At 36.6% G+C, this 23,532-nt stretch overlaps 1 protein-coding gene across 7 annotated transcripts in view; it reads right to left on the minus strand.

Annotated features, from left to right (window-relative positions):
* Window positions 1–10,985: 10,985 nt before the first annotated feature.
* The window catches only part of LARP4 (La ribonucleoprotein 4), a 73,025-nt gene continuing 60,478 nt past the window's right edge, over window positions 10,986–23,532 (minus strand). For 6 of the 7 annotated variants that reach the window (XM_070789125.1, XM_070789126.1, XM_019960585.2 and 3 more), the window contains 5 exons: window positions 23,362–23,410; window positions 20,056–20,217; window positions 16,784–16,908; window positions 16,498–16,666; window positions 10,986–15,423 (listed from right to left, as the gene is read on the minus strand). In XM_070789125.1, the coding sequence (XP_070645226.1) occupies window positions 15,085–15,423; window positions 16,498–16,666; window positions 16,784–16,908; window positions 20,056–20,217; window positions 23,362–23,410 (844 nt within the window). In that variant the 3' untranslated portion in view covers window positions 10,986–15,084. The remainder of the gene's footprint in view (window positions 15,424–16,497; window positions 16,667–16,783; window positions 16,909–20,055; window positions 20,218–23,361; window positions 23,411–23,532) is intronic. The other variant, XM_019960588.2, reaches the window with a different exon arrangement.

The raw sequence follows: 23,532 nt of genomic DNA on the forward strand, positions 1-23,532 counted from the left end.
TCCTCTTTCACTTTCATCAAGAGGCCCTTTAGTTCTTCTTCACTTTCTGCCATAAGGGTGGTGTTATCTGCATATCTGAGGTTACTGATATTTCTCCCGCAATCTTGATTCCAGCTTGTGCTTCCTCCAGCCCAGCGTTTCTCATGATGTACTCTGCATAGAAGTTAAATAAGCAGGGTGACAATATACAGCCTTGACGTACTCCTTTTCCTATTTGGAACCAGTCTGTTGTTCCATGTCCAGTTCTAACTGTTGCTTCCTGACCTGCATACAGGTTTCTCAAGAGAGGCAGGTGAGGTGGTCTGGTATTCCCATCTCTTGAAGAATTTTCCACAGTTTATTGTGATCCACACAGTCAAAGGCTTTGGCATAGTCAATAAAGCAGAAATAGATGTTTTTCTGGAACTCTCTTGCTTTTTCATTGATCCAGCAGATGTTGGCAATTTGATCTCTGGTTCCTCTGCCTTTTCTAAAACCAGCTTGAACATCTGGAAGTTCCCAGTTCACATATTGCTGAAGCCTGGCTTGGAGAATTTTCAGCATTACTTTACTAGCGTATGAGATGAGTGCAATTGTGCGGCAGCTTGAGCATTCTTTGGCATTGCCTTTCTTTGGGATTGGAATGAAAATAATCAGTGCAGTTCAGTTGAGTCGCTCAGTCGTGTCCAACTCTTTGCAACCCTATGAACTGCAGCACACCAGGCCTCCCTGTCCATCATCAACTCCCAGAGTTTACCCAAACTCATGTCCATTGAGTTGGTGATGCCATCCAATCATCTCATCCTCTGTTATCCCCTTCTCCTCCCGCCTTCAATCTTTCCCAGCATCAGGGTCTTTTCCAATGAGTCAGTTCTTCACATCAGGTGGCCAAAGTATTGGAGTTTCAGTTTCAACATCAGTCCTTCCAATGAACACTCAGGACTGATCTCCTTTAGGATGGAGTGGTTGGATCTCCTTGCAGTCCAAGGGACTCTCAAAAGTCTTCTCCAATAATGCTTCTCTTCAAAAGCATCAATTGTTAAGTGCTCAGCCTTCTTTTATAGTCCAACTCTCGCATCCATACATGACTACTGGAAAAACCATAGCCTTGACTAGATGGACCTTTGTTGGCAAAGTAATGTCTATTGAAAAAGGTCTACATGAACAGTATGAAAAGGCAAAAAGATAGGACACTGAAGGATGAACTCCCCTGGTCAGTAGGTGCCCAACATGCTACCGGAGATCAGTGGAGAAATAACTCCAGAAAGAATGAAGAGACGGAGTCAAAGCAAAAACAATAACCAGTTCTGGATGTGACTGGTGATGGAAGCAAGGTCCGATGCTGTAAAGGCTAGTATTACATAGGAACCTGGAATGTCAGGTCCATGAATCAAGGCAAACTGGAAGTGGTCAAACAGGAGATGGCAAGAGTGAATGTTGACATTTTAGGAATCAGCGAACTAAAATGGCCTGGAATGTGTGAATTTAATTCAGATGACCATTACATCTACTACTGTGGGCAAGAATCCCTTAGAAGAAATGGAGTAGCCATCATAGTCAACAAGAGTCCAAAATGCAGTACTTAGATGCAATCTCAAAAGCGAAAGAATGATCTCTGTTCGTTTCCAAGGCAAACCATTCAATATCATGGTAATCCAAGTCTATGCCCCGACCAGTAATGCTGAAGAAGCTGAAGTTGAACAGTTCTATGAAGACCTAAAAGACCTTTTAGAACTAACACCCAAAAAAGATGTCCTTTTCATTATAGGGGACTGGAATGCAAAAGTAGGAAGTCAAGAAACACCTGGAGTAACAAGCAAATTTGGCCTTGGAATACAGAATGAGGCAGAGCAAAGGCTCATAGAGTTTTGCCAAGAGAATGCATTGATCATAACAAACACCCTCTTCTAACAACACAAGAGAAGACTCTACACATGGACATCACCAGATGGTCGACACGGAAATCAGATGGATTATATTCTTTGCAGCCAAAGATGCAGAAGCTCTATACAGTCAGCAAAAACAAGAAGTGAATAAATAATATAGATATACAAATGGACATTATCTTCTGCATATTTATAAAGTTTGTGTGCATAATATCATATTGTATACCGCTTTCTGTATGTATGTATCTTTGTCGTTCTAGATAATTCATTTTAACTGCTTATTGATACTGTTGTAGTTGTTTAGTCGCTGAGTCACGTCGACTCTTTCGCAACCCCATGAACTGTCACCCTCCAGGCTACTCTGTCCATGGGATTTCCCAGGCAACAATACTGGAGGGGATTGCCATTTCCTACTCCAGGGGATCTTCCCGACCCAGGGACTGAACCCATGTCACCTGTATTGGAGGCAGATTCTTTACCACTGAGCCACTTGGGAAGCCCCAAGACCATGTTATAATTTATCTCTATTAAACATTTAGAATTTGGGGCTTGTTTTGGGGTTTTCATTTTTGCTATTACAGAGTTCCACAAAAGTCTTGTATACATCTTCTTGAGTACATATGTGAGAATATCTTGTCTGTATCTGAGTTAAGTTTGATCACCTTCACCTGCATTACATATTGCCAAATGACTTTCCAAGGAGCTAATACTCCCACCAGAAATCTAAGAGAATTCCCAGTACTCTGCATTTTACTGTACTTGATATTAGCACACTGTTGAAATGTTATCAGTATGGTTAATAGGAAATGATATCTTGTTTTAAAAGAGAATCCATATTTCCCTGAAAGACTTTATTATTAACTCTTAGGTTCCCATGTCAGTGTACTGGATTTTACAAGCTTGCCCTTTTTCTTCTCCCGCTTTAGATTAGATTTTTCTAATTGTTTAATAGAATTTTTTTAAATGAATCTTCCTTATGGTAAAATGTATTACAATTATCTTTGGTCTATAGCTTGTTTTTGTTTTACTTTGGTTATGATTGAATCTGTGCCCCCTAGAGTGGAAGCGCAGTGTCTTAACCACTGGACTGCCAGGCAACTCCCAGTATAGAACTTTAAAACAATACTTTAATATATATATGTTACTTAATAATTTACTTATTTGGCTGCACAGAGCCTTAGGTGCAGCATGCGGGACCTAGTTCCTAGTTCTCTAGGGATCGAACCTGGGCACCCTTCATTGGGAGCCCAGAGTCTTAGCCAATGGACCACCAGGGAAGTCCCTAAAATAGTACTTTTTAAAGGGAAAACACACTCAAATATTTAGGGATGAAATGGTATGCCTGAAATTTGCTTCATAATAACCCACTGGAGGGTGGGGTAGGAAGACGGTAGAGGTAAATCTGAAACAATATTGGCTGAGGTCATAATAGGAGTTGGGTGGTGGGAATACGCAGCTTGAGTCTACTTTTGTACATAGTTTAAAATGTCCATAATCAAACATTTTTAAGTACAGAGAAAATTTCTTATTTCTGCAGAAGATCATAGCTTTGTAATTTTATCTTTTTCTATTTTATCTAATATTGATATGTATGCAAGAGAAAGAATATTTTAAAATATGAACCTACAAAGCAATTTTTTTTTAAATTGCTAAAAAGTCTTATAATTACCGTAGTTAAAAACTTGGAAATATTGTCTACCCAGAAACCCAAGGAAATCAACTAAAATACTATCATTCACTCATTCATTCATTCAAACACACTGAATTAATGTAACATGAAAGGCACTAATACGGTGTTTGAAAAAGGTCTCTCTTGTCTTATAGCAATAGTTGATCAAAGAAAAAGCCATTCTGTTACAGCAAAACATAAGTAGACATAAACCTAACAAGAAACATGTAAGATTTATATGAAGAAACTGTAATCATAAATAATAGTTACCTATTCCCAGATGAGAAGACTCAATATCAATACTCCAAAAATTAATCCAGAAAGATTAATGCAGTCTATTTTCTAAATCTTGACTGATTCTAAAGTTTAAATGAAGATTGGATGTTCTCAGTTGTTAAGTTTTGTCTGACTCTTTTGTGACCTCATGGACTGCAGCCCACCAGGATCCTCTGTCCATGGGATTTTCCAGGCAAGAATACTGGAGTGGGTTGCCATTTCCTCATCTAGGGGATCTTCCTGACCCAGCAATCGAACCTGAGTCTTCTGTATCTCCTGCATTGGCAAGCGGGTTCTTTACCACTGTGCCACCTGGGCTTCTTGAATGTTCAAGGAAAGTAAAAAAAAAAAAAGTTTTTCACTGTTTAAACGAAATAAGATAAACACTTCATAATGCACCAAAAGAAAATGAATGTATTTAAAAGTTAAAATTTAGAGAAAAAATGAAGAAAAGAGAGTCGCACAGATCAAGATTGATAGATTATGGCCCTCAAAACAATTAAAAATGCAAGAAACCATATTTACAAGTTGAAAATTTTAGAAGTTACGATAATATACTTCTAGTATATTTAATAGACAATTAAATATACTAGTATATTTAATAGACAATTAAATATACTAGTATATTTAATAGTATATTTATCTAGTATATTTAATAGAAATGAAATAGCCAGATCATAAAAAGAGCCCTACCAGTCAACAACAAAAAAATGATAACCTAATGGAAAAAATAAGTAACATTTAAAAAATGACTACCAAGTTTTTGAAAACTTACCAGAAATCAAGAAGCTGCAACTTTAGCAATAACAAATAAAAGGAACCTAAATGATACATAGATACTCAGTTATCCCTTGATAACTGAGGACCACAAGTTACAGGATCATCAAAGCCCCAAACTCTTGAGGGTGATTTGTCCTGTTATGTGAAAGATTTGTCATATGCACACTGGGAACAGAATTCTTTCCTTAGCTGCAAGGACCAGTTAAACCTATAACTTATACTGATCAATCTTTCCTGTCACATAGAGAACACACTTGAGAAAGAAGCCAAGACACAGCTAGCAGACTGGGCATGCGAGGGAAAGGGGTGGGGAAAAGGTGAGAAGGAAGGAGAAAGGCAGGGGCTAGAATAATTCTAATTATGCACTTGGATCCAGCTCCATCACTGGACGTTTAAATAAGCCACTGGCTTCCCTCTGCTTCCTTTCTAACCTTTTCTCAACCCTCTGTCATCAGGCTTCCACTCCTAGTCTACTGAATCAGTTTGGTAATGGTTACCAGTAAGTGTCCAACTGTAATATTCAATGGCTTTTTCAGTCATCTCAATTACATGGCATTTATACTTCACATCTTGAAATTTCACATCTCTTTCTCTTGCTTTTGTCAGGACATTTAATACCAGTATTGTTTGGGAAGTCCTTTTCCTCTGCCTTTTTTGTATTTTCAAGAATTGTTTTTTATTTACAAGTATAGAGAATTATACCTATGTACCTATCTAACCACCTATTTCTGCTTCAGAACTTTAAAGACACAGATATATTTGAAGACCCTCTATATACATCCCTTTTTATTTACCTCCCTTCCTCCTTCCCCAAAGACAGTTATTTAAAACATATCTACTATCTTGCAGCTGGTATCATTCCCAAGTGTACTGGTACATTTTTATATTTTTATTAAAGTATAAAAGGATCCAAAAGCAATATATAGTCATATTAAAACTATAAGTAAAAAGTATCAAACATGTCCCTTTAACTTGCTCTTTAAAAATTTCTTTTGACATATAAGACCTGTTTCAGTTCATTCAAGTGATATATAGTATTCCATCACAAAACTTACTATAATTATTTTTTGATGGACATTGTTTTCATCTCATTGTTAAAAAAAAAAAAAAATGCAATATTCTTATAGCCTCCATGAATCAAGTCCCAGGATATGTAACCTAGAAGTAGAATTACGAATTTGCAAAGCATGCTCATCACTCTCTAAATGCAGCAAATTGCTCTCCAAAAAATGGTCTCATCAATTTATACTCCCATAGCAATATATAAGAACTTTTGTTTCATCCCATCCTTGCCAGAACAATATAGTATTCGCATATAAGCTGTGCATGATGTGCTGTGCTTAGATGTTCAGTTGTATCCAACTTTGCCACCCCATAAACTGTAGCCGGCCATGGGGATTCTCCAGGTAAGAATACTGGAGTGGGTTGCCATGCCCTCCTCCAGGGGATCTTCCCAACCCAGGGACTGAATCCAGGTCTCCCACATTGCAGGTGGATTCTTTACTGTCTGAGCCACCAAGGAAATCCATAAGCTACGCATACCCTCCTGTATACTTTTTTCTCCCATATACTTAATTTCTAAATTACATATAAAACCTTATACAATATAAATCCTATGTAAATAGTTGCCAGTGCGCTGCAAACTGAAGTTTTGCCTTTTGAAATTTTCCGGAACATTTTTCTTTCCCCGAGTATTTTAGATTGCAGATGCCGATGCAGAACCCAAGGATACAAAGGACCAACTGTACTGATATATTTTCTTCCCGCCCCTAAAAGCCTGACATTTTCTAGGCTTCTGTACTTATCCCTCCTATCTTCTGTAATCAATTTCTAATCTTATTCACTCATGACTTCTCAAGTTACTGACCAGATAGGCCTCACAGGCATCCTAAAATCTTCCCCTCATTCTCACATCTAGTCAAGATACCAGCTCCTACCCACTTGACTTCTTTAAAATCATATATACCTGCACCATCGCTGCTACATCAAATTATCACAAACTTACTGTTTCAGAACACTACACGTTTACTCTTTTACAGTTCTAGAGGTCAGAAGCCTGAAATGTGTCTTATAATCAAGGTGTTGCCTGGACTGGTTCCTTCTGGAGGATCCAGAAAATAATCTTTCCCCTGCCTCTTCCAACTTCCAGAGGCCGCTGGCATTTCTTGGCACATGGACACATCACTTTCATCTTCCATTGTCACACTTCCCACTACTGTCGAATCCCTGCATTCTTGTGATTATATTGGGCCCACCTGGACAGTTCATGGCCCACCTCATTTCAAAATCTTCAATCACATCTGCAAAACCCCCTTTGCTGTATAAATAACTTTCACAGGTTCTGGGGATTAGGATGTGGACATCTTTATTCATCCTCTCACTGTTTTAACTGCTGCTCCCTTAATTCCAAATACCTTTCTCACTTGGCCAATTCCCAAACTATTTACAAAGCCACCAGGTTTGTTCTCATTTCCCAATCTAACCATAATCCTCTGCTTAAGACTTTCAGTGGCTCTCCATTCCCTACAGAATCAAGTGAAGTCATTTCTTTAGCATACAGTTGGTCATGATTTGATTGTAAAACAAATCCTACTAGCTTTTCTCTAGTACTCTACTGAAACCTGTACTCCACCCATTCCAAACTATTATACTGAATTTGCACATGGTCATGCCTCTTTGCCTTTATTTGCACTCTTTGTCACTTTGCTGCCCATTCTTCCTTCACCTACCTAGCCAACACATATTTATCAAGACTCCATCTGGAAGTTTATGTATTCCTCCACCAGGAGGGTTGACCATTATCTTGGTGTATACCTAATATCATCAAAACATTCATATTTTTTTAGCACTATTTTGGTTTATAATGCTGGCCTCTCAATTTACTAAGGGTAGAATTTTCTTAATTTTAGCATCCTGTGCACCTAGTATCTTGGCTTACAGTAGACATGTAAGATCAGAATGGTCATAAATGGAACAATTGAGGTCATGGAGCTACCGTGTATTTTCTCAAGATTTGAATACTGATAAAATATGGCATGCTACACAAATAGCCATATGTCCACAAGAAAATAAGATAGCGGTAAGATACAATGTTTAAAAAATTTAGTCTAAGTTAATCTGGAAACTTGATGAGTATTTGCTATTACCCCCTAATTTTTTTTTGATGAGTACACAAGCTGAAAGAATTATAATCTTCACATGTACCTTTTAAGGGCTTCCCAAGTGGTACTAGTAGTAAAGAACCCACCTGCCAATGCATAAGACACAAGAGATGCAGGTTTGATCCCTGGGTCAGGAAAATTCCCTGGAGTAAGAAATGGCAACCCACTCCAGTATTCCTGCCTGGAAAATTCCATGGACAGAGGAGCCTAGTGGGCTACAGTCCATGGGGCCAGAGTCACACACCACTGAGTGACTAAACACATACACAAGGATCTTCACATAGAAAAATGGCAAGTTGATAAGAAAACATTTGTTTTACAGTAATAACCCTTAACAACAAGCTTAATGCTTTTAATTCCTCCCCAGTCTATTGGTGAGGACTGAAAACATTACAACTTGAATGAAGTCATCTAAGTGCTTAGCACAGTAGTTGCTTAGCACATGAGACTGTCCAGGTTGGAGAGAGGATGATGATTAGGATTAAGGTAGCAACAATTAAGAAACAGAGGCAGATACAAACTAATTTTTAGCCCCATTCCTCAGTAAGCTTAAAAAAAAAAAAAAGTTATCCAAGGAAAGCCACCCTAATGCTAAACAATCTTTTATAAGGAATTTTAGTATTTAACTGTGCAGCTCCCCCACCCCCGCCATCTTGCCATTTTTAGGATTACCAGAAATCCTGCAAAAATAAGCATAACCATTTCAAAACTATACTCATATTTTCCTCCCCACAAAAGGTTCTTTACCAATGTATTCAATCATGGTGAATGCCACAAACTTCAATTCAGTTTCAAAGCTACAAAAGTGTGAGTCATTTCCTATGCCTTCCCCTTGCCCTCTGTATCTAATCCATTCAAGTGTTTATACCCAAATGTTTCTCAAATCTACCATGTTGCTCCAACTGTATCATCACCAGGTAAATTCTAACTGGTCTCATCTGTTCTCCACAATGCACAAATTTTAAGTCCTAGGTGTCTGGCTCTTACCTCCTTCTCCAGCCTCAGCTTGGAAGATGGAACAAGGTCCTCCATACTGTGTATCTGTAGGGCCCTACAATTCTTCCAATGCATTATAAAGTGGTAATGTACAGGTTATGCCTTCATTTCCAACACTCTCCTCCTGGCTCACTGCTACTCCCATCATCTGTCCTCTGCTTCTCAGAAAAGACTCCTCTTTCCAGGCAAGAATACTAGAGTGGGTTGCCATTCCCTTCTCCAGGGATCAGACCCGGCGACTCTTGCATTGCAGGCAGATTCTTTATCATCGGAGGCACCAGAGATGCATTCAATTCCCATACCGTCTCCCACTCCAGCTGCATGGATTCTGCCATGATTCTGCATGGATTTACCATCTGAGGCACCAGGGATACATTCAATTCCTATACCATCTCCCACTCCAGCTGCATGGATTCTGCTTGATTCTGCATGGATACCAGCTTGCACATTTACTGCTGGTCTAATTTTGCGATTACTTATGACTATCTAATGCTAAGGACCATAATGGTTGGAATCCAACCTATTTTTTTCTGCATAGCACACTGCCTGGAAGTGTAAATACTGGTAATACTGGACATACTGGCTAAATGAACACCCCACTCATGATTCCCTTCAATGCTGTCAATACCCTGAGTTTTGACATGTTGAGGTCATAGTTATTTGTATAGGCAGAATTTGGAATGTGAAACAGCTAAAATAGAACTTAAGACAAATAACAGCCTACATAAGGGTATAGGGAGGCTGAGGTTCTACCACTATCATTAAGTGTGATACAGTAGATACACAAAGGAAACACAAGAGAAGTATAGGGGCTTCATAGATCTGCAGAACAGCGACCAAAATGAATGTAAAAAAAACAACTTTTAGGAAGCTTGTTCCTTCCTACAACACCAGATGATGATGAAGGCCCATATTTAGGAGCATTATGAAAAAAGTAAAAACATCTCAATTCCTTTAAACCCTCATACCAACTAAAGACATCCATGATAGTTTTCATGCCAAAGATTTTAAAGGAAACTCACAACCCTTTAGTAGTAAACGTTAAAACTTTTTATAAAAACTTCTACGCATAAAATTGAAATTTAAACTTGGGAGACATACAATACTCCGTTAACATTTTCTAACAAGGCATATATAAGGTTATCTCAGTGATGAGAATCTTTCGACAAAGCCACTTTTAAAACAACTGAAAAGCCTACATAATTAAGTTTATCAACTGGGCATTAGTTCACCAAAAATAATACACAATTATACTGTGTTCCTGATATGGTAAAGAAGAAAATTAAGTTATGCATCTCCTCTCTTGACCAAATAAACTCAAAACACCTGATAGGAAGGCCCTAATGCTTTGTCAACCTGTTACCCCTATAAATCTGGATGATTTTGCTGATAACAGCTAACTTCATTAAGATAAATGTTCATTAGCAAAATAAAGGTTTTAGCTCTTGCAAGGACAATATTACTGAGCTAAGTAACTATCAAAGTGAATGTTCACATTAAATTTTACCATTATGTACATTATTTATAAACATACAACACATAACTTGGTTGAATAAAAATTTCTGAATATATGATTAGAATATTTAATTTGAAATTAGCCTATATTTAAAAGACCTTGATTTCTACTATTAAAAAGTTTATTATAGCTAGACAATTCAAGAACTGTGGCATACACTTAAGGGCTTTATAGCAATACTATATTAAATAAAAGTTGAGCTACCACATTAATTTAGATATCAGCTATTTGAAAAAGTCACAGATTATTCAGTTTTTCCATTTTTGCCATTATCATAGATTAAAAAAAAAAATTAAGACTCATATTGTTTGTACTCAAAGCAAAGAGGTGGTTGAAAAAGTAAAGGTAACCAAGGCTTTCTCTTCAAAACAGAAGTTTAAAGGTCCAGAGCCTACATACTCAAGTCAGGTCATTATCTGACCCATGAAGGCAAAACTCTAAAGATATATATTGCCTTATGATTTTTCTCCCCTTCAATAACTGCTTCTGACACTAAAAGAATAAAACCCCAGAATCACAGAGCTGAATCTTCTAGCTTTTTACTCTCTCACTTTGCAGATGAAGTATCACACAATCCACTTCAAGCCCCACCCCCCCCCACACACAAAGAAACCAACAGCTGAAATCAGAACAGAACTAGAGTGGGCAACATGAAAAGTAATCAGCAAGTAAATACAAGCAGTCGTTAGATATAAGCCACCTGGAGAAAAGGAAACCAGTCCTGCTTTTTAATAATTTTATTTTTTCTAATTTTGTGTTATTTTAATTTCCGATAGCACCTTGGCAATGTTGAAAACAAAAATACAAATACAAGGATGTACTCATTTTAACATAATATGCATGAGCATATGCACATGTCAGGGGGTGCTGGGGGGGCAGTTTGGACAACAAGAACAAACCTAAGCAATGAACAAGAGAAGCCAGATAACTGGTTCTGACTCCCAAGCCCAAACATTTACGAGATGTCACTCAAAGGACACCAGAATCAAGCAAAAACCAAAAAAACAAAACCCAATAATGATGCAGATTGTTTCTTATACTAATCAGTATTTTGTGCTGCATAACTGAAAGTAAAACCATTTTATACACAGCCTTATTGGTATCTCACTTGTACTTTTAGAAACCGTCTACTCAAAAATTTGCAGCTTTTAACAATAAAATTGAAACTATTTAACAATCAGGTGGCTTTTAAAAGAAAATACACTCAACTTGAAAACAAATTCTCTTTTAACTTCTTAAAATATTCTCAATTAATGAGGGCTGAAATGTCTATATTTCTTCTTGAAATCTCAGACTAGTTAAATTAGCATACACCAAAAAGCCCTAGGTTAAATTAATGGCCACCAAATTGTAAAGAAATGTAAAAAGTTATGAAAGAACGCCATAAATTGTAGTTAAGAATTTATAAAAATCCCTCAAAAGGAACATACTTTCGCATTTTACCTTTTCTGTAAAAACAAAAACAGTACTCTAAAAATATGGTTAATATACATGGCCAATATATATATCAGAAACTTAAGCCCAGTACTGTTTAACGGTGTCAAAGTAAAAAAACAGTGGACATTTAAGCCAAAAGATTACATATTAATGTCACAACTAATAAAACTTTAGAACGTGTTCAGTGACTTTTAAATACTATTTTCTGCTCCAGCAGATGCTAATACTCTCATGAAGCCTTCTCCAAAGCCATCCTGGTTATTTAAAAAAGAAAAAGGAATGTAAAACAATATTCAAGCTACCTTAATTTTTAGGAACCCAAAATAAATAAATCTGCATGTCATTTGATCACATGCAAATTGAACACATATGATAACAATAAAACCATATCACTGAAAGATCATATCTTCTTCTAAAATCCAGTTGAAAAAAATTTAGATGGATCATTCCTTTAAATGCCAGTGTATTTGCAAAAATGAAATTACTCAGATTAAAGACAGGCCTAGATAACATGAAAATCTTAATTATCTGGATAGAAAATGGAGGCAGATTTTGCCATCTCTATATAGCTTCTCTATGAAGTGCAAGGTGATGAACTTGTATAACTCTTCTCCTCATACCTTAAGAACTATATATAGCAGAAGATCACTGTACCACACACTCAATTATCATTTGTATCTACTTTTACCCTTCAACAACCCAAGGAAGTGTTAAGTCATAAGAATGAAGAGAAACTCTAGACATTTAAATTCTGCCTTCTAAAGAACCAAATAAATAGTTAAAACTACAATGAATGCCCAACCCTCATCAGTTTACAGAGTAACGTCGGACAAAAATACCATCAGTTTCACACAACTCACAGGCATCATTTAGGTACAGACCTTAATCTGATGTAATAAAATAAATGCTAAATACATACTGTGAATATATATATTATATATATATATACACACACACACATACACACACACATTATTCTTCCCTATACATCCCATCAAAATGGAAACTATTAGCTGTAATGAGGGCAAATTAAGTTAAAACACTGTATTTAATAAGAAATTTTTAAATGGTCATGTTTTAAAATTTCTACTTTCAATAACATTCTTGGAAAAAGCAAGAACACACTTGCTTTCTTAAAGAACTCTTTTGTCTTGTGTATCAATTAAAACATTTAGTTTTTAGAAGTTAGGTAGACTAACAGTAAGACACACAAGGATACAAACAATAAAGGCCTATTTATGTGACACATTGTAAAAAAAAAAAGTTTCATCTAAGTGCAATAATTAAGTTTATAATCCTTACCAAGTGATTTTTATAAAATGTTTATTCTCTTAAATCCAATGCATTCACAGAGTGTTAACACTTTAAATGCTTATCATTCCACCAGCTGCAGCATTATCTAAGTAAACCAAAATAAGCACTTTTATCATAGATGTAGTCAATGATTATTAATACTTCTTTTTTTCTTTAAAGGACCTAAACTTCCCCCAAATTTCAACACAGGTAGTTTTATTGTATGTTTCATTTAGTAGAAAATAGTGTGTAGAAATGAATAGCTTCGAACTGCTTAAATATATTATATCATGTTATCAATCCACCAAATCAAAAGCAATTGCCAAGCTGAATAATAAGTTACAAAGAAGTGATAATTCTGGATTGTACAGAAATGTGCAGTGTTTTCAAAGCTCTGAACAATTACCTATTAATACAAATTTCCAAAGGTTAACTTAGAGTTGGAAGATGAGTTTCACAGTAATGTAATTTTAACCTCCATTTACATTCATTTTAATATATTACTAAGATGTTTATTCTATGTCACAATGGTGCTTTCCAGTGTTCACAATTTACAGTTTCAGTTTGTACAAATGTAATTCACTAACATAAGGGACAGTTATTACTATCACAAACCATCCCTAAAGAGAAAACACAGAACTCTGAATATGGTATGACTTAAAACAGATTAATGCAATGGTTTTTGATTTTTTAGCCATTTTCTAAACACCAGCATGTAAACTTGCCTATTTCATATAAGAGTTACAACTGTATTCACTGAGAAATTATGTTAATTTTAATTATCTTTCTAACTCATTAACTCAAAAATTTTGTAACTTGCTGGCTCTGTTTCTGTGAATTCCAAACTTTTTTTTTTTTTTTGAGAAAGAGAAAGAAAGGAGGTGATAAATACATTGTAAACAGAAAAAAGTTGTCCCCAAATTAAGCCTTTAAAAAGAAATTTCTTTTAATGTCTACACTATTTAACACTTTAAGAGTTGGCTACGACGTTTCATCTTTAACACTAACAAATAAATTATTGTAGGGTCAGCCTGCCCTACCATTCTGGGATCTAAGTTCTAAATACATGAACAGAAGAGTAAAATACTTCAATGTTCAAGTCAGAAATTTAGAACAGTTATGATTTGACTAGACTGATAAAGGAAGTTAGAAACATACAATTCTATAGTTGGTTGGTTATTTTTTGCTTTTGGGGGTGGGTAGTCAAAGAACTGAGAGTACAAATGAAGTTAACAAAAGAAAACTGTTTCCTATTTTAGGGGGCTGGGGAGAATCACAGGGCTGCTTAAACCTCTGAACTCCGTTTGACCCACCCACTCAGATCTACCACAAAATTGCAATTTTTTGAATAACCCCCATTCTTTCCTTGAATTTCAAATTGATTGGTAGTCATATCTCTAAGTACAATCAGAGTTTAACAGCTTGTTGAATGAAGTATTAGTAAGGTTGAAAAGACAGACTAAATTTCAAACTGGAAAAAAAATCTACTCAAGTATTACATTCAGTTTTCAAATCATTTACTAACTTGACAACAGATTTGGCTTCAATCACACTTGCACACACTCACACCACAACAGGCACCCCAGCCACTGATCTGTTTTGCAACACAAGGCCATATAGGCAGAAATGGCATTCTCCAAGCCAAACTTTAAATAGATTAAAAAAATTAATTTCTAATTTTACAGAAATGCTTCTTCAAAAAATATTTTCTCTCAATCCCTCGTCTCCTACTGAAGGATGTGTAATATGTTTTTTTCCCAAGCTAAATCTGAACCCTCAAAATTGATTCCAGGCAGAAGATCTCTGCAAATTAAAATCAAAAACAAAAATAGAAAAATTATATTTTTATATATGTATACATATATATATATATATTTATACTGATTGGAATCCTCCAGCATTTTAAAATCACTTTAGAGATGAATTTTGGGATTCTACTGCTCACAACTCCAAAATCCGTAATGATTTAAGGATGCACTTGCTCTTGCTTCCTTCCTGGCCACCCCCTCCCCTCCAAAACAGTTCAGTATAGCCACGGCTCAAGTTTAATGGGAAGAGAGAGAAGGTTTTGAATAGTTTTCGTTTTGTTTTTTACTTTGGTGATCTGGGTGGCACATATTGCTCTTTGCCATTACGTCGAGTCACTCCCTGAGGTATAGACCTATGGCCAAACTGGCGTCTCTGTTCCCTGATTTTTCCAGCTGCTCCCCTGGGAATGGCATTGCCTCGGAAGCCAGAGTAATCCTTACTAGCCCTTGCTTCTGGCTTCTCGTGTTGTTTCTCAAATGACTTCTCAGGAGCTCCATTCTCTTCATTTTTGGTGGGAGATACTGCATTGGAGCGCAGCTCTCTCAGTGGCTGCGCAAGAGCTGGAGCTGGCTCTTTAGGGGGCTTCTGGCACACTTCAGCATAACTGAGCTTTCGAGGTTCCTTTGAAGTAGAGAAACAAAAACGTTTATGGTACATACACTCTAAGTGATAGAGTTCAAAAAGAATAGTGTCAACCACAAGAAATCAGTAAAGAAAGGGCAATAGGCAATCTCATACAAATTGCTATTAAAGTATATTGGTGTATTGGTACAATTAAAAACACTTTTTGAATATAATTAAAAAGTCCTAGCAATTTACGTATGATACAATAATTTCACTTGAAATATTTATGTGAAGGATATACAAGTCAGCACTGTTTATAGTGATGCAAAAAACTGGAACCTAAGCGTCTAACAAGGAAAAACAGATTAAATTAATAATGATGATGAAATACAATGGTTCCATTCTCTCTTCCCTGGCTAAGAATCCTGAGAGAGACTGCAAAAATCTCAGGAGAGCATCTGGAAACCAATAATGATAAAGTCTTAACTACCTCATCTGAAAAGGAGAACAGGGATACTGTGAGAATGGGCCAAAGCATGCAAAAAGACTGTAGCTCTGATCCTAGCATAAAGAATGCATCCAAAAACTGGCAGCTGCTATTCTATTATTACTTTTGTTATTAAATGACAAGGTAAAATGTTCTTAACCTAGAAAAAAGAAAGAGCTGTACCAAAAATGGACAGTTATAGCAATAAATGAAAGACTTATGGCTAAATTCTATGTGTTCTTACCCGACCCCCTCTGCATTTCTGTATTTTTCAAATTTATAAAAATGATTCTGGAAACTTAATAAAGATGGCAGTGGCCCCTCAAGGGTTTCATAGATTTGTTAAGCATTATATAGAAAGAATTTCAAGAGGCTCAAAGCCAAAAAAGACAGTTACCAAGAAAAGTAAGCTTCACTTAACCATAATGATTGGAAATAATGACAGTAATTTCTTCATTCCCTCAACAAGGTTAAATTTTCCCTTTTCTTCAGATTGACTTTAAACTCTTTTTTGATGCAGGCAGCCAGCCCCAGTTTGGGCTATTTCCAAATGACTCTGCTCTAGCAGAGTTCCATGAAAAATAAAATTTCTCATTATTTAACCTATTGTTTTATTCTCACATAAACTAAATTTATCAAGTTACCTGCAGGGCCACAGCTACAGCCGCACTTATGTTACTATTACATGGTGAAGCAGTATTTGTTCTCGATGGCTTTGCAGTACTTGGGGAAGAAACGGGTACTGTTGGCTGGCTGGGAACATCCTTCTGAACAGTGGAATCCTCTACTAGATCCTTTTCAGGCTGAGTTGTGCTACCAAAAAAAGAACTTGACATTAGGCTTAGAATATAGCACAAAGAAACAGCTGAGCAAATGACCAGATGCAAAAGTAATCTTAATGTGAAAGATCATCTGCATTGAAACGTGTACCTTAATGCAGAAAGCTCAGCTGTACATGGGGGACTGGGGCTCATACTGAGTTGCTGGGCAGAGGTGCAGTCTGTCTGTCCATCTTCTGCAGGCACTGGGCAGCTAACTCTGAACTCTTCATTATCCTTAAAGTGGAAACATATTTAAAAATTGAATTTATATAGATACTTCTCCAAAGACGATAAACATGGCCAATAAGAACATGCATGAAAAGTTTGACACAATTATCCAATAGGGAAATGCAAATCAAAACTACAATGAGAAACCACTTCACACTCACCTAGGATAGCTATAATCAGTAAGACAGACAGATAACAAATGTTAGTGATGGTATGTAGATATTGGGATTCTCAAACATTGAGGATGGAAATGTAAAATATGCAGCTGCTCTGTTAAAACAGAGCAATTCTATTCAGTTAAAAATCTAAGAGAAAACATATGTCTATATAAAAATTTTAATACAAATGTTCACAGTACCATTATTCATAATAGCCAAAAAGTGAACAAGCTAAATATTCAGCTGGTGAGTGGATGAACAAAACGTGGTATATATCTATCCAATGGAATATCACCGCACAGTGAAGGAATGAAGCACTGATACACACTAAAACAAAGAATGGTCCATGAGGACATTATGCTAAGTGAAATAAGCCAGTCACAAAAAGACAAATATTGTTTGATTCCACATATATGAGGTGCCTAGAATAGTCAAATTCACAGACACAAAGCAGAATGCTGGTTGCCAGGGGCTAAGGGAAGAGCGGGATGTGAGCGACACATTTATCATGGTTAAGATGATAAATTTTACGTTACATGTATTTTACTACAAGTATAAAGAAAGAAAAACTAGAAAGACCCCTAAGAAATTAAAATCGACTGACAAAATTTCAATAAATTTTTAGGGGTATGGGATTAAAATTTTAAAAAATTTCACAATAGGTTTTAAAGGTAACATTCAGAAAAACTTTGTAGAAAATACAGACAAGTAAAAGACGAAAATTAGAAAAGCCAAACAAGAAAATCAGAAATCTGACATACAAGGTCCAGTATCAAATTAAGTGTTTATCTCACATTTGTGGGTTAGAATTACAAGAAGTACACTTTATTGTTATTCTTTAAAAATGTATCTGTGTATCACTGGAATTAGATTTTCTGAGCAGAGCAGTCATGTAGCAGTTTCTGATGAGATGTCTCCAACACACCCCTGAAATGAGATGTGTGCATGTCCAACTTTTTGTGATCTTGTGGACTGTACCCCACCAGGCCCCTCTGTCCAAGGGATTCTCTAGGCAAGAACACTGGAGCAGGTTGTCATTTCCTTCTCCAGGGGATCTTCCTGACCCAGGGATCAAACCCAAGCCTCCTGTGTCTCCTGCACTGGCAGGCAGGTTCTTTACCACTAGCACCACCAGGCAACCAACAGGTCTATGTATCACACCTCACCAAATCTGAGAAGTGTAAAACATACCGATTAGTTTATATACTACTAAGAAAAAACACTGCCACTAAAACTACAATAGATTTTAATTGTAAGACAGCATAATTTTCAAAGGTGAAAATGTTTAAAAAAAAAAAATCTATCTTAGAATCAGTGAGTCAAAGTCAAAGTGTTAGTTGCTCAGTTGTGTTTGACTCTTTGCAACCCCATGGACTGCAGCCCACCAGGCTCCTCTGTCCATGGAATTCTCCAGGCAAGATATGGGAAGTGGATTGCCATTTCCTTATCCAGGGAGTGAACCCAGGTCTCCTGCAATGCAGGCAGATTCTTTACCATTTAAACAACTACAAAATAACAGAATTACATAATTTAAAAAAAGACTGTAAAATACCTTAAAAATTCTGAGGGAAAGCAATTTCTAATAAAGAATTCTACAGTAAAAAGCTACTGGTCAAGCTTGAGAACCGAAAAACATTTTTAGAATGCAAGATCTCAAAACATTTATACTAAAAACCTCTTATAAAGGAAGCCTAGGAAGATCTGACTGACCATAAAATGGGAAAGTCAAGCAAGAGTAAGAAGAAGGGATCTACCAAAGAGGATTCTTAGGATGCTGGTGAAGTCCCAGGAACACAGCTGTGCAGAGTATAAGAAAGGAAACATAATAACAGTACCCTATGAGGCTCAGTTCAGAGAGGGCAATGGCACACCACTCCAGTACTCTTGCCTGGCAAATCCCATGGACGGAGGAGCCTGGTAGGCTGCAGCCCATGGGGTCGCTAAGAGTGAGACACGAATGAGTGGCTTCACTTTCACTTTTCACTTTCATGCACTGGAGAAGGAAATGGCAACCCACTCCAGTATTCTTGCCTGGAGGATCCCAGAGACGGCAGAGCCTGGTGGGCTGCCGTCTACGGGGTCACACAGAGTCGGACACGACTGAAGCGACTTAGCATTAGCATGATGCTCAGTTATGGGGGAAAAAAAAGATGCAATATTGAGATATGACTCATAAATGATGGCATGACCTACTTTAACTGGCAGTGTCTTTTTTTCTTAGTGATACCAAAATAATGGGGCATCCTTTAACTGATGGCATCACAGATATGACGAAATACAATATACTGGGAGGATAAAGCGCATCGGTTTAAGAGAGTTAAACCCTTAGCTTCTAGAGTGTAAAGTTAATAGACAACATCTAAAAATGAATAGTCAAGAAGTAGTAGTATAAACATGTTAAATTAGAAATACAAGGATAAATATGAGGAGAAAAAGCTAGAGTTGAAAGTGGATTCAAGGGACACTTTTTCTTTAAAAGCCCAGATATATTATGTACATATACTCTTAAAAATAAAATTGAGTTAGAAACAAAAGGTAGAAAATGAGAAAAATTTGTGGGGCATGAAGATTTAGCATATAAAGGGCTAAACTCAAAAATATTATAGGATGGGTTATCCCAAGCTTTTGACTGCAACTCTTCATTTATTTGAAAGACTGAGTTTACCAAAGTAACTTAGAATTCACTGGCATTATCAGTTAATTGGAAATGACACAAGTTGAAACAACACTTTCCACTCAGCTTGCCTTAATTAGTTCTACCAAGCTGGGATGACTGATACAAAGACATGCAAATATGAAGAAACATTTTATTGACCTTGTGTAGCTCTAACACAAATCTTTGCATAAGACTCGAATTATGCTAAAAACCTCATGAATTAAAAACTCTGGCAGAAGTAAGCACTGAGCACAAATAAAATTCTAATTCTAATAATAACCCTGAAAACAAAGGCAAAAATTGGTCCCGTAAGATACAGATCGATGCTTCAGTGTTTACCTTTTCTTTGCAGACACCCTTAACAACATCAGACATCCTGCTCTCCAAAACAAGTTCACCTGGGGTTCTTGATGAACTTCCAGGTAAAGGAGGAAAATTTGAGGCTAGTAAGTCAAACTTTGGTGTGGGAACCTTTGCTTCAGCTGTTGAAGGATGGGGTCTCTAAAAGACACAAGTCAAAAAACAGGTTACATGTCCATTTCATTCCTTAACCCTGTACCACAGAAGCTGAAAGCTGTAGAAACAAACAAAATTGCACCCTAATGAACAGAACTCTTCCTCTATAAATTCTTAGATTCTCATCTCAGGTGAACTCTCAGTAATGTATTGGTCCAGTTCATCCTTAGTCAGCTTCTTCTCTTGGTTCCTTTGCAAACTTTGCCACTTTCCTTAAACCTTCTAATCAATCTCCGCTATACTTTGCTTTCTAAATTTGCTATACCCTCTCCCGTAACAACAACAACAAACCTTACACTATCTAGATTTGCCAGCATCTTTTCTCCTTCCATAGTCTCAAGAGAAAACAATATCCTTCCTTAAGAATCTTATCTTGCTTTCATCTACCCCACTCTATATTCTCAGACAAACTTCTCACATGTTATATTTTCTCCTCTACTCCCTCACCTCTGTATTTACCACATCACTAAAACTGCTGTGACAAGTCACCAATACCTTACACAATACAAAATCTGAGGTTTCCCCCACTGACCTCACTAGAGCAAACATTCTTTCCTATGGGAGCTCATTCTTCCTTTAGCTTCTGATACTTTCTCTTCATTCTCAGGTCTGACAAGCATGTGCTCTTCTTTCCCTGTCAACTTCTTTGGAAGGTTTTTGATTTCTGTATGATTACTAACTGCCTTTACAAACTCTCCCTGTGTGATATCCATTATCCATGGCTTCAACTACTACCTACGTGCAAACAACTCTAAAAACAATAATTTTCACTTTTTGGAAAATTTTTGGTTGCACAACTCTGAAAATTTACCAAAAATCACTAGGTTGTACACTTTTAAATATTTTCAGAGCAGATCTTTGCCCGAAACCAAGATATCCACTTGACTATTAGCTATCTCCACTTGGATGTCTCTTGGATACTTCAAACAAAATGAAATAATTCATTTTTCAACCCCAAAGCTACCATGATCCTCAAGATTCCATTCTTGCTGTTTTACAAATCAGTCTGCACAGAGTCCCCTGCATGATCTTATCCATTCTTATAACTGTAATTACAACAAGTAAGTCTATAAATTCTAAATTTCACCTCTAGCTAAGATCTCCTCACTGCACGATGGCATCCCCTCCCTGCCTTTTCTACAAAAAAGCATGTTTGCCTACTTTCCTTTCAATCCTCGACCCAGATGTTTTCAACACATCGAACAGACCTCAAACCTAACTCTCCTCTCAATTGTTCAGGGCCACTTGAAGATTAACATGGCCTGCTATAATGATATCTTTAAAAACTTGCCTTACAATCTCAAGGCTGTCCATGGTATAGAAAGCTGTAAATGCAAACAACCACACTTTTTAAAGGGTTCACAGCTTGCCCCAAATTATTCTTTGTGTTAAAATGCAATTATTTTTCTTTCAAAGTTGGTTGCTCTTTACTGCTTAAACATGTGGTATCTGTATATTTTTAGGTATATTACACAAACACTATATAGTATACTATTAGATATGTATACTAATTTGCTATTTATGCATGTAAAGCATTATATTCCACACATATATAAATGTAAATTCTAGTGTTTTCTTGAAACCTCCATGCTCTCCTACACCACTTTTTTTTTTGGTGTTTGTTTTTTTTTTTAATTAATTAATTTATTTTTTGGAGACTAATTACTTTATAAAATTGTAGTGGTTTCGCCATACATTGACATGAATCCGCCAAGGGTGTACATGTGTTCCCCATCCTGAACCCCCTTCCCACCTCCCTCCCCATCCCATCCCTCTGGGTCATCCCAGTGTACCAGCCCCGAGCACCCGGTATCATGCATCGAATCTGGACTGGCGATACATTTCACATTCTCCCAAACCATCCCACCCTCGCCCTCTCCCACAGAGTCTAAAAGACTGTTCTAGACATCTGTGTCTCTTTTGCTGTCTCGCATACAGGGCTATCGTTACCATCTTTCTAAATTCCATATATATGCATTAGTATACTGTATTGGTACTTTTCTTTCTGGCTTACTTCACTCTGTATAATAGGCTCCAGTTTCATCCACCTCATTAGAACTGATTCAAATGTATTCTTTCTAATGGCTGAATAATATTCCATTGTGTATATGTACCACAGCTTTCTTATCCATTCGTCTGCTGATGGACATCTAGGTTGCTTTCATGTCCTGGCTATTATAAACAGTGCCGCGATGAACACTGGGGTACACGTGTCTCTTTCGATTCTGATTTCCTCGGTGTGTATGCCCAGCTTCCTACACTATTTTTATTTCTCAACTCTTTTTGACCAGTTCGGAGATGGCAAACATTCACCATGAACAAACCTCAAAAAATAAAAATATGAATAATTTGAAGCTAGCTAAGTGAGGATTCAAAAACCTGCCTAGAACTATAAAAAAATTTTTTTTTAAATCTTAAGTGGGAAATATAAAAATCAGCAATAGGTAGAGAATTGCCCCTAAGTAACAATTAATAAATAGTGTAATAATTTCCTATACCATCCAACAGAGCTTTAAAAGTGAACCACATACTATATTAGATTTGCAAAAAATCATATTCTTTGTAAGGCTATGGACAAATAGGAACTTTCTTCACTGAGTGAAAATTGACACAAACCCTACAGAAAGCCATCGCACAGTAACTTACTACACTGTGACTCAGAAATCTTACCTGCAGGGACTTTCCTTCAGATACTATTGCATAGACAGGAAGTGATGGTTACACAAGGTTATCACTGCACCGTTTGTAACAGCATTGTAAGATTAAAACATTGAAATTCCTCAAATCTCCATTAATAAAGCAATAATTAAACTTTACATGGAATATTTTCATGGATTTTATTTTAAACCATGTGAATAGGTTAGGCAAACAATTTTTTTTTTTTTAAAAGTGAGCAATACAAGTCAAATCTCTAACTTCATGTGTGCTTTAAGGATGATGAGTGGTGGTGATGGTGGATATTTCAGGGTCAAAAACAGGCTGTAATTATCTTTGCTGAATATTATAACCAATAAAACAAAATCGAGGAAAGACATACCAGAAGTCAATGCCATACTAAAGCACACAAGAAAAACAAAGAAACAAACAAATCCTGAACACATGTAAGTTAAAAAAAAAAAAAAAACTTACAGGGATCCTTTCATCTTCCCGACGTCTTCGACCTCTGAAGAGAGTTCTCCTTTTAACAATGATAAAAGAGGGTGAGGGGTGGGGGAGGAAGGAGAAATCAGTAAGTTTCTTCAAATGTGTATGTTCTATCAAAGATGGGTGAATTTCTGTTTTAAGTATCTATGCTTCCTA

This window comes from Bos indicus, chromosome 5 (assembly GCF_029378745.1).
Source record: "Bos indicus isolate NIAB-ARS_2022 breed Sahiwal x Tharparkar chromosome 5, NIAB-ARS_B.indTharparkar_mat_pri_1.0, whole genome shotgun sequence".
In the NCBI taxonomy this organism is placed as follows: Eukaryota; Metazoa; Chordata; class Mammalia; order Artiodactyla; family Bovidae; genus Bos; species Bos indicus.